This window comes from Asparagus officinalis, chromosome 6, assembly GCF_001876935.1.
Source record: "Asparagus officinalis chromosome 6, Aspof.V1, whole genome shotgun sequence".
In the NCBI taxonomy this organism is placed as follows: domain Eukaryota; kingdom Viridiplantae; phylum Streptophyta; class Magnoliopsida; order Asparagales; family Asparagaceae; genus Asparagus; species Asparagus officinalis.
Genome location: NC_033799.1, coordinates 7372872 through 7385027, shown reverse-complemented (window position 1 = coordinate 7385027; position 12156 = coordinate 7372872). Strand labels below are relative to the sequence as shown.

The following is a 12156-nucleotide window of genomic DNA, read 5'->3' as shown; positions in this document are numbered from 1 at the left end:
TAAAGCCTAGAAAATCCTTTTACGAGAGCAATTTTTTTAAGTAAATTTGTCAGACTCTCATCTGTTTTCTGTTAGATTTATATCGTAAATAGACATGATCACGAATTGTTGACAAGCCCAAAATTAACTCATTGTACTAAATGCGAAATGCATAGCAGGCAAATAAACACTACTTGTAACGGCTGACGAAGACAGGGAGAAAGGTGCACATAAATAAATGGATGTTATAATTGGATAGATGATTGATCATTGTCAATCCATATTCGCTGTATAATAGGTTGAAGATAGAGTATGGTTACGGATACCGATATGGTTACTGAAATCTATAATCGATAGGATATGTTTACGGATATAGTTTTGTAGTGAAATATCTGGATTCATATCCGCAAAAACATATTAATTATATTGTTACAATAGTTTTAATCCTTAAAATATGGATTTGAGGTTAATTTTGACTGATCTTAGCTTTTCAAATATAACGAACATATAAATGAACTCTTTTGTATCACATGAATATATATATATATATATATATATATATATATATATATATATATATAATACTATCTAGTTTTCTCATATTCATTTTGTTTGCGCATACATCTCCACTTATATATCTACATGTATATCCGTATACATATCTGATTTTGATGGATATGAAGTGTCCTTACCGATATATATCCGTATTCATATCCATATTTGATATGAGTAAGTGGATATAAATATGATAAGTATCATATCCGAGCCGTATCCGGACCAAATGCACCTCTAACTTCACATTGTCATAATAGACTCTTAAGCATCTTCCGGTAAAAGATAATAATAGAAAATACTAAAAATAAACTAGAAGTTTCTGGACATAATTTTGACCATAAAAATTCACGTCTCGTCAGGGTAAAAATAGAAAACTCACATGTATTATAATCACGGGCTTTTCTCCAAATCATGTAGTTTTTTTTTTTTAAATCCAGATACTATAAAAATGAGGTATAATAATGGCACTTTTGAAGAAAGTAATGAGGTGAAGACATGAATAAATGGGCCTATAATTGATGATGGAGAAAAGAGTGAGGGGATGGCTATTAAGTTTGCTGTTGAATAAGCAAGAATAAAGAGGCACACTAGAGCATGTTTGTCGAGTGATCACAATAAAAAAAAAAACTTGTTTATAAGCCGCAAAAGTGGTTGTGGCTTGTAAGTTATTTTGACATGTTTGGTAAATAGATCATTTGGCTTATAAGCCACCAAAAAATAAGCTAGAGTGACACAGTTTATTTTTTGGGTGATTTATAAACCGCAAAGTTTAACCAAGTAAAATACTAACATGCCCCTTATTTCAAAAAGTTCCAAGCCTCATTTTATCTCTTCTAAACCCACTAAATACATTTCAGTCGTTTTAACAATAATTATAACCCCACTAAATACATTTCGATCGTTTTAACAATAATTATGGCTTACAAGTCATAAATTTTCTAAACATTTATTGAAAATAGATTATAATCCATTAAATTTACCAAAAACTTTGGCATAAATCCACATGGCTTATAATTCATTCGTGGATTATAAGCAAAGTAGATTATAATCCAAAGTTGCCAAACGATTTGGAGGCCACTTGTCACACCTAAGTTAGGACACAATCAAGTAACGTGATACTCTTTTTCATTGAGCTACACATTGTTAAGAGAAAGATTTGAGCATGAATTTGTAGAGAATAATATCCAAACGTGAAATTTATTGAAGATCGCATCCTAAAAATCCTAGTTTAGGACTATAATCTACAAATTAGTCATAAAAAATACGAAACAGATAAGAATCCAATGTCATGGAGTTCATGGGAGAAAGGGGAAAAAGAAAAGAAAAGAAAAGAAAAAGAATTTCTCTCATATATTTTCTTCCACGTTTATCTCAATACACTCATTTAGTTTCATTCCTCGTTCGCCTTCAGCGCATGTAAGCAAAATCCCGAACTCTACACAAAACAGACTGCTTTCATGGCATGGATACGTGATACAAAATATTTGATGCATCGAGTTTGTGTCGCCTTATCATCTCAAGAAGAGGAGCTTAATTTTTCTAATAAAACATTTACTGCCAAGAATTCTTCTGGACTCTCTCCTCAGTTTTCAATTAGGCTCTGAGGTGCCCAAGCTTTTGGCTCATTGCCATCTTTATTGCCCTGCTCCTGCTTTAATAAAACGAAAACAATTGTATTAGTAGCTGGAAAAAAAAGCAGTCATATAATTTATGCTTATGGAGCACCAATCTCAGTTTCTGGTGAAACTATGTCATTTATCTGCTTCTTTCACGATCATTATTTCACATGTACTGTTAATCATGAAAAGATTTAAAAAAAAAACAATATTTGGGATATACCAATATCATAAACGAAACTCCTAAAGACTCTAGGAAAACGACATATCCAGTACCAGTAACACATAGGAAAGATCAATTCCTTCAACTTTGCTGAAGAGCTTCTAAGAAATTAGATTCTAGGAGAACTACGTTGGTGAATACACAAGAATATTTCAAGATTATTATCCACGTAACTATAGTCTTTGGTCATCATCGTACCTGGATGGCAAGGCCCTGAAAATGGTTTCTATTCATCCTCACGGATGAGGGTTTAAAACTGTAGATGAAACTGTTACCTTTGTTATTAACATTACAACGCCATATTGCTAAATTATGTCGGTAGGTATATACGAGAAACTCTCCTGGAGTTCTACACCAGCTAGGTAACGGACACTTCGTTTTGGGTGCCATACTGCAATGTTGTGTCCGACCCATGTCTGACACCGCCTCTCCGCAGACACTCCATATATACTTGTGATTTTAAAAAAAAAAAAAAAAAAAACCGATTTCCCCATTGCTTATACCCTAAACTAGTTTCTCTGGTAATATCAGGTTCAAAACCAATTGTTTTTTAACATCTAAGTTGCATGGAAATGGGTACGAGTACTGGTGCGGGTGCGGGTGCGGGTGCGGGTATGGGTACGGGGACATGACAAAATTGTAAAATGTAGGGTACGGGGACATGACTGCATATATATATTGAATTAATAATGTACATGAGATTATATTTTTCCGCTTCATGTGTCATTAGAATTAAAATTCTAATCGCATTTTTAAGCTTCTTTTATCAATATTGGTTATCATAAATTGGAAACTAGTCATTTTTTTACTAGACATCCAAACGACCCATTAACCGTATAGTTTTGAACTTGGGTATGGACTGAAACGAATCTGACCCGTATCTAACTAGTTTCAAGAAACGGATGTGAAGTGTAAGCTATACATCCAAGAAGTCTTTGACAATTGTTTTAAATTAACACATATATCATATAATTGAGCACATGTTGTAATAAATGCATGCATATATTCAAGAAGTGTCCAGAAATTTGGGTACGAGAAAGTGTCGGGTACGTGTCCGGTACGGGTACAACTTCATTATAGAAGTACCCGAGTGACATAGTGAAAACTGAAACCAATTAAATATTTGAAAATCACCAATCATATTATCTTATGCGGTCAAAACTAAACTTTTTTCCGTTAAATCTTATTCTCGGTTTGATTTAACTTGATTCTTAATTGTTATAAATAATAGAAAGAAACATACAAATATTATTGATATTTTTGTTCAATATTTAATCATGTGTGTGTATCATATACCGTGTCTCCGTGTCATGCATTTTATTAATTTGCCGTGTCCCGTGTCTGTATCCGTGTTCGTGCTACCTAGTATAGCAGTAAAGAAGCTATGATGGGAGGAGTAAAAGAGAATAGGTAAAAACTACATGGTCCAAGTAATGCTGTTACGAAGGAGACTGACAATGAAACTTACAGAACAAGTAATTGATGCAATCAAAGAAACCCGTCACTACCATTATAACTCCAAAACAGAACAAGTAATTGTTGCAACCGAAGAAACCCATCACTGCCATTGTAACTCCAAATCCCTGGACCTGTGTCTATCAAATCTCATATAAAGGAAAATGTTTATAAAAACGTCACTAGATAAAAGAAAAACATGAGCTTTGCAATCTGCCATAATAAATACTTGATGAGGCCTTTCACTTCCCAAACTCATAAGGTGCTTTATTCATATACTCCATTTAATTTTAAAAATAATATTTGCATCAAAGATCTAAAATACTTTACATTTACTTTTTGATAACATGAGCATTTTACATCTGCTAAAAACATAGTGTAACCATAATTTCGCATATAGTCGGAACTAAAAACCATCTAAACTTCACAAGAACATCCCAATTGACAATACTATAGTGCCCTGAAAGCAGAAATTTCACTTCTTTGTTAAGTAAAAAGAAAATTGATTATACTCTTCAGGTTAGAATCTTCAGTCTTTCAGCTGTGGCTTCTTTCCTAGAAAATCAAGTTCAATGACGAAGACTGATGAAAAAAGGGGTATACATACAGATACAAACAGGCATTTGTTACTTGAAAGTTGAAACACTTCTACTCGTGCTATATGGTATTTCTTGAGTGCAGACAGTTGGAGATATATTCACATACAACAAGGAACAAGATAGGAGTACTTGACATTTGATTGATAAAGTACACTTAGTTAGCTAGAAACCTCATCATTTCGCATAATCTCTGGATTTCCACCTATGCAAATATTTTCTACACAGTTTTGAATTATCATATCCTAGGCATTATCAAACTCTGTTACACTGATGTTGGCTAATAATAACCAACGCCAAGCAGATCCCAGGTCAGTAAAACTTGATTTGATAATGTTGTATGGGGAGAAATGAAATCAATGGAAAGAAAGATAATCATTGAGCCCTGACTTATTCTATGTACTAATAATTCCAGTTTGAAACTACCAAAATCACTATTACTCCCAACAAATACTAAGATAGGTGATTAAAACCGTGACTGGTACCGAGATTTCAAACCGTGCTTTTGACACTATGCTTTGACTCCTAATTGTAGCCTAATCAATGAGTATACACAAAGAATCAACGCAGATTGATAAATAACTAGGTTACCCAACGCTTTGTCTAGGCTTCCCTATTTGTGTCTCCTTTAATATGCATACATTTACTCAGACGTGTACTCAATTATATAATACACATTTTAGTTTAAGACACTCGCCATACACTTTTTAGACATATATCTTACACTTCACATCCATTCCTACAACATTCTTAACATGAGTCTGGTTCATTTCAGCCCATACTAGGTCAGAAGTATGTTTTTAAAGGGTCATTTAGATATCTAGCTAAAAAATGAGCAATTTCCCAACGTATAACCTCCTCAATAAATGAAACATAAAAAGGTTATTAGAAATTTTAGTATTCATAACATGTAAAACAAAATTGATCTCAGGTAAATGACTAATTCAATATGTACGTGTGTGTGTATGTATGTACATAGATGTATATATATAGGTGGAATGCACGTGCGCTGCACGTGGTCAAATATTTTAATTATTTACTATAAGTCATTTATTTACTATAACATGGCTGTAAAAAACTTCATAATTATCATAATATATTAAATTATTTTAGATATTTCCATGTGTAAAATTTTGTTGGTTTTAACATTTTGTCTTTCAGAGAAATAGTGATGTAAAGCTTTAAAATATTAATGAAATAAAATTAATTCGTAATTTGAATGTATAATTTCAAAATATTAATGATGTAAGGGACCAATAAGGAAAAAAACTATTATTATTAATGAAAAAATAAAATTTTGAATGCATCAAAGAAAAATGGTAGGTTTTATCTAGTCATGAAGGATTTTGTTCAATTATAAAAAATCACTTCCACTGTTGTTTATTTCCACATGTTGTTGATCTGGTAATTGAGTATTATAGATATTCAAGAACTTTTTTCTAGAATTTTCTAAGTTAGAACGTGCAAATTCAATCAAGAAAGAAAATATAAATTATGTGATCAATTCTAATATATATGATATTGTACTCTTTTTACATCTTCTCAAATACTAGTTGATCTGTCAAAACAACTACTCTCTAATTTCAGAAAATTATAAAAGTCTGAGAATGATTTATACATATTATGCACTTGTATTGATTATATTTTAACAAAATTATAAAAGTCTGAGAATGATTATATTTCAATGTCAAACAACATCCAAAATTTTAGCTTAGGGAGTTACAAGAGTACAATATCCGCAACAATACCCATATCCAAGCTATGAGTTCATAAACTTATAAGAAGGTGAGTAATATAAAATAACAACTTAATTTATTTTGTCAAAATAAAAGACAAGGAATAAGAAGGATCACATACCTATCCTAAATAAATGCTAAATTTGTCTTAGAGATTATTATAGCAAAAGATTTTTAGAGTTGATGTGCAGGAAAAATTTAATGAAAAATAACACAAACCAGTTCATTGACCGATAGACTTGTTATAAACTCCACTCTTATAAAATTTAATATCGCATGTGCCTTAAGTTGTGCTTTTGTTTAAGGGTTAATTTTAGAAAACTCCCACTTAACTATAGGGGGCATGTCAACTCTCCTTCCCCTCCACTTAAAACTGAGTAGATCTTCGCCAAGTTTTGGGTGTTTTATAGATAATCTATCTCAACTTTAAAAAAATTTAATTTAACCCCTGTGAATTTTTTTCACTTAAACTTAACCTCTCAAAAGTAATATCAGTGAGTCTTATCTATTATGTGACAAGTACTTGATTTGGAAAGACCAAAATATCCATCAACCATAAAAGAATTACCTTGATTTTTGCCAGATGAAAAAAAAGAATTGTAAACTGGTTGTGGTCCTTTTATTATCAGTTGGGGGTTTCTTTTTAACTAAAATTGCTTTCTTCAAAAGAGTATTTTGTTTAAATCACATATTGAAGTAACAATGTTAATAGGGTTTGTCGATAAAAGTGTAAAAGTTAGGAAAGTTTTTATGAGACACACTATAGTTGAGAGGTGTTTTCTAAATTGCCCCTAAATTGAGAGGAATTATCTATAGCACCCCCATAATAAGGGGTTTTCGTCAAATTGAATCAATTGAATGGGTTTTCTAAGACAATCCATATAATTGAGAGGGTTTTTAAAAAATTAACTCTTCTTTTAAATATGACTTATTTATAATTTGTCCCTTAAAATTTTAATAATTTAATATTAGTCCATGAACTAATATCTAAATATCTAAATAACAACGAACTAATATTAAAATCAACGAACTAATATCTAAATAACAAAGAATTATATAATTGCTCGTTGATTCTAAATATCTAAATAACAAAGAATTATTGGATATTTAAAATCAACGAACTAATATCTAAATAACATTTACATATTTGCTCTTATAGGCAATGCATTAAAAATTAGTCGATATATTGCTATATCGGTCAATATATCGAGTTAAAGACTTTATCTCGATAATATTTTATATTATTTTCTTTTGTTTGGTGATTTTTTTTGATATATTGACTGTTATAAAAAATATGGCAAATATATCCCTTTGAAGATACTTAGAAAATCGTGTCATTATTAATTTGATTGTGGGCTCAGATTTAGGTCTTGTTTGGGAAACAAAATCGAATCCCACAATACCCACAAAGGCCACAATTCTTCTGCCAAATCTCTCCACTTGCGGCTCTCTCAAATCTTAAGCATATATCATGATGCAAATTTTCTATGTTTAAAATTCATTAATATGTTAGATTATGTATTACAATGTCATGTTATGTATAAATATTATCTCATATGACACCCAGTATTATATACATGTCCTTGATTTCTGCAAACCGATATCATAGATTTTATTTGTTCAATATTTATCTGATGTCCAACACTTTGTAGTAGTTCTCCGAAAACCTCTTCTAAAGTTTTCTAAGCGAAGTATATAATTTCAAAAAATAATTCAAAATCTTGAGACTCATTCAAAATATGATGCTTTAATTGTTTCACATCTCTACTATATAAATATAAGCTAAGCATCTGGCCTCATATTGTATGATGAATATTATTTATCAATGGGATCATATACTATTGTTTGTGGAAAACAAAGGTTTCAAATCTTTCATAGGCTTAACTAAACTAAAATACCTTATAGTTTACCAAAATTATACTTACATACCTCCACTTGCATCTTGCTGCACTTAGATATCCTAATGTTTTCTAAAATTTTATGTTAGTATTTTCCATCCTGTTACCTAAACATAATAATGTTCTTTGTAATTTTCCTATATGAGTGTCATGGTATAATTTTAGGACAATTCTATGTTTTCAACTCTTTTCATAAATACTTTATTAACATACAATTATCTATTAGTATATTATTACATATTACTACTAATTAATATAATGTAGAGTTTTACAATAACATTGAAAGTTTTAGGGACCAAGTTATACAAACTTAAAGTGACATATAATATAATTAATTAACAATGATAATTAATTTCGTATAGTTAGTATTAGAATGTAATATCAAAAAAGAATATGGGTAATATAGTTCTTGAAAAGTTTTTCCAGAACTCCCTCTTTTAAAAGGAGTATGATATATATACATATATATAGTCGTGTTCCTATATCCTACCTTTTACAAATATGTTGTGTCCCGTATTCAAAGCCGCACACATACCCGTGCAACATAGATAAACAACATAGTATTGGCTGATCATAAGGAATATGATAAGATATTTCATTATAAGCAGTCACTATAATAAGATGGGTTATTGGCTGATCATAAGGAATATGACAAGTCACCTATACTTTTATATAATTATCTAGAAACAAATATGCATACACAGTGCATATGCAGAACAGACATGTAAGCACAGAGGGCCATAATGTAACACTTGCAAGCAGGCATACATGCATTAGTGTGCTCATATGGATGACTGAAAGTGAGACAAAGGGCCCCAAGCACAAAATATAAACACAAAGGTTATAAGTTAACTTTGATATTGATGATGATGATGATGCCAAATTGCTTAAGCCCATCTCATTTATTCACTCATCATCTTTTAAATTATTCGATATATTTCTGAGAACTGAACTTTTTTTTTTAAAGCAACAATCTCTAGTGCAATCAAGCAGTGACATGCTAGTTCTCTTTCAGCCTAAAATATATCATGAAAAGCTATATTCAAAGAGCTATCCAAATTGATATAATCAAACAGCTATTCAACTAGAAATTTGTGACAAGATATTTCATTAAAGACCACGAAATCAGTTATTGATAAAATTTTCCGTTTCTATAAACAGGCTAGTTATTATGCACTTCTTTTAAATAAATTCTCCGTTTCTATAAACAGGCTAGTTATGATGCACTTCTTTAAGACCCCTTTAGCAACCAAACATTGATCATCAAGGATATTTCAGTTGCAAAATTAGGTACTGCTAAGGAGTCCTCAGACAACCGTATCTGATCTGAGATGGACCTAACCCCCTCCCTTGGCAGGGAAGAGATTCCATATGAAATCTTATGACTCATCAGATCTACAGATTGATCTACAAGGATGTGAATTCAATGGTGTCATCATCATCACCACCTCTTCATAAAGTTTCTATGTTTTGATAGTCTTATTAAGCCAACCTGTTTATAGTGATAATTCCTCCGCTGAAGTATCGAAAAAACAATTCTGACTGCAGTCATTTCAAATAAAGCACCTACTGAAAGCACAAGGATATTTTTAGAACATGAATATATGAATGATCAGTAAATGTGAGGCAGTCCTGCATTCAACCAGGCGTATTTAATTAATCATTAGGTGGGATATTTTTGATAAAGTATGAGATACTTTTTGAAAGTTCAGTCATTATGTTTCTTGTTTTTGATAAAGTACAGGATGAATTTAGTACAGTGCAGTTCTCATTCATCTGATGAAAAATGTACATCTAGGCCTCTATTCTACATGGAATAATACTTATTTTTTTGTTCGTCTTCTTAACTTCTATCCAAAGACCATGAGATACTCTGTGATAATTCATGTTCAAACGGTCAAATGGAACTCTTCTTGTTATTAAGCCTCATCATCATTATAAAAAAAATATTCATCAAACGAGAGATTGGTTCATATGTACTCAAATAGATTAAAAGTAGTAATCAAATTTTTTTACAGGCACTACATGATCTGAACATGATAGTTGGATTTCAGTGCCTTATGAGCTAGCTATATGAAACTAAAAGGCTGGCAAGTAGCCATAAAGCTGAAAAAGCCCATGTCACAAGTATTAAAAATACTGAACACTATCCAAATTACGTAACTTTAAACACAATTAAAGTCCAAAATTTGCACAATTATTTACATAATTTAATATAAGACACATTACTCCAAATAGTCAAGAGGATGTACTTAGTGAACAAGCTCACTGAAGAACAACAACCGATAATAAGACTACAAAAACATGTGTCAAATTTTCGATACAGAGTAATAAATGCAGGCTAGTAACTACTAAATCTGTAAAGAATGTGCAATTTAGCTGCAGAAACAGAGAAGTAGAAAATGTCAAGCAAAGGTATGGATGCACTTACTGTTCAATGATCAACCTCCAAAATTTCCAAAGCCAATCATAACCCAGTTCCATTTGTAGCAAAGGCCATGGTGTCAAAATATGAAGAATCCCCCAATTTACCAGGTTGATACGTCTACAAAATCATGTCTCGCAACCTCTCCATAATAAGAAATCAAGAAAACTATACAGCAACTGAAACATCTGCTCTTTTCGTCAATAATGAAGGAATTTCCTTCGATAAGGATAAATCCAGTCCCATATTCTTCCCTGATGCTATTTCGACGATTCTCTTTGCCTCACTAGGCATCCCAGCCTTTAACAGAAGAGATACAAAATTATTGACTGCTATACTATCAGGAGCACAACCAGTAGCCACCATTTTATTGAAAAGTCCAATGGCCTCAGACATCCTCCCTCTCACGCAATGCCCAATAATCAATATAGTATATGTATGCTTATCAGGTCTACAACCCCTTTCCTCCATCTCCCCCAGAATCGAATTTGCCTCCTCCACATCCCCTGCCTTACAAAATCCGTCAATCACCGGGTTATAAATAAAAGCATGGGGTAAAATATCTTTCCGCCCATTCAGTTCCCTTAAAATTTCTCTTGCCTCCTTCAATCTATTTTTCTTGCAAAAAGAATCAATGATAATAGAAAATGTGTAAGCATTCGGCCTAACCTCTTTCCCACCCATTTCATGCAAAATCCTCATCGCATCATCAACCTGCCCACTTCTACAATACCCATGAATCAACGAAGTGTATGTTACAACATCCGGAGAACAACCACAAATCCTCATCCTCTCATACACTAAATTAGCCGCTTTCAAGTCACAGACTTTACCATACCCATCAATAAGCACATTGTAAGTAATCCTACTCGGCTTAATCCCAGACTCAACCATTTCCTCAAAAACCTTGTTTGCCTCCTCCATTCTTCCCAACTTACAAAACCCCGAGATCACCGAAGTATAACTCTTCACATTCAGTAAGCACGAGCCATCCAAGCTCACCCCCCTCAAAATATCACATCCTCTATCCACCATATTAGCCTTGCACAACCCATCAATCAGCACATTGTGCGTAATCGTATCAGCCACACATCCAAACTCCCCCATCCGTTTAAAAAACCCAAATGCACCATCCACATCTCCCACTCTACAACAAGCATTGATAACACTGTTAAAGCTACACGTATCCGGTGCAAAAATCTGCAACCCCAACTGCTCTCTAAACAAAAAGATCGCATCTTGAGCCCGATTTCTACTAATTAGAGTGCCCAAAAGGTTATTAAACGCATACGTCCCGATCCTAATTTTCAACCCAACAGCTCTACTGACTAATCGCAAACAACTATTCAGATCACCTGACTTAACAAAAGAACTCAACAAAAAGTCAATAAACGAGGATTCAATAGTGCATCTCCTCTCCGCCATTTCGTCGAGCACCTTGAGTGCGTCGGCGCCGAGGTTGGATCGGGCAAGTAGGGCGATAACGTGGCAGTAGGAGGATGGACAGTGACCCACGTGGAGCTCAGAAGAGAGGAGGCTGAGGAGGCGGAGGGCGGAGCTAGGGTTAGAGATTCGTCGGATCGAGAAGAGAGCGACCGAGGGGGTAATTAGGCGGAAAAACGAGGTCAGGCGGTGAGGACAGAGGAGGAAGAGGGTGGAGATGAGCTTGGCAT

General features: G+C 32.9%; 1 protein-coding gene across 1 annotated transcript; it reads right to left on the bottom strand.

Annotated features, from left to right (window-relative positions):
• On the bottom strand, positions 1861-12046 carry LOC109845236 (pentatricopeptide repeat-containing protein At2g06000-like). Its single transcript, XM_020414456.1, has 3 exons — positions 10490-12046; positions 3842-3962; positions 1861-2182 (listed from the first exon to the last, which is right to left on the bottom strand). Exon 1 carries the CDS (start codon positions 11906-11908, stop codon positions 10652-10654), a length of 1257 nt encoding a protein of 418 aa, XP_020270045.1. The 5' UTR covers positions 11909-12046; the 3' UTR covers positions 1861-2182; positions 3842-3962; positions 10490-10651.

Coding starts and splice junctions, on each gene's coding strand:
- LOC109845236 (XM_020414456.1), bottom strand. CDS start 11,908: ATGGCGGAGAGGAGATGCACTATTGAATCCTCGTTTATTGACTTTTTG.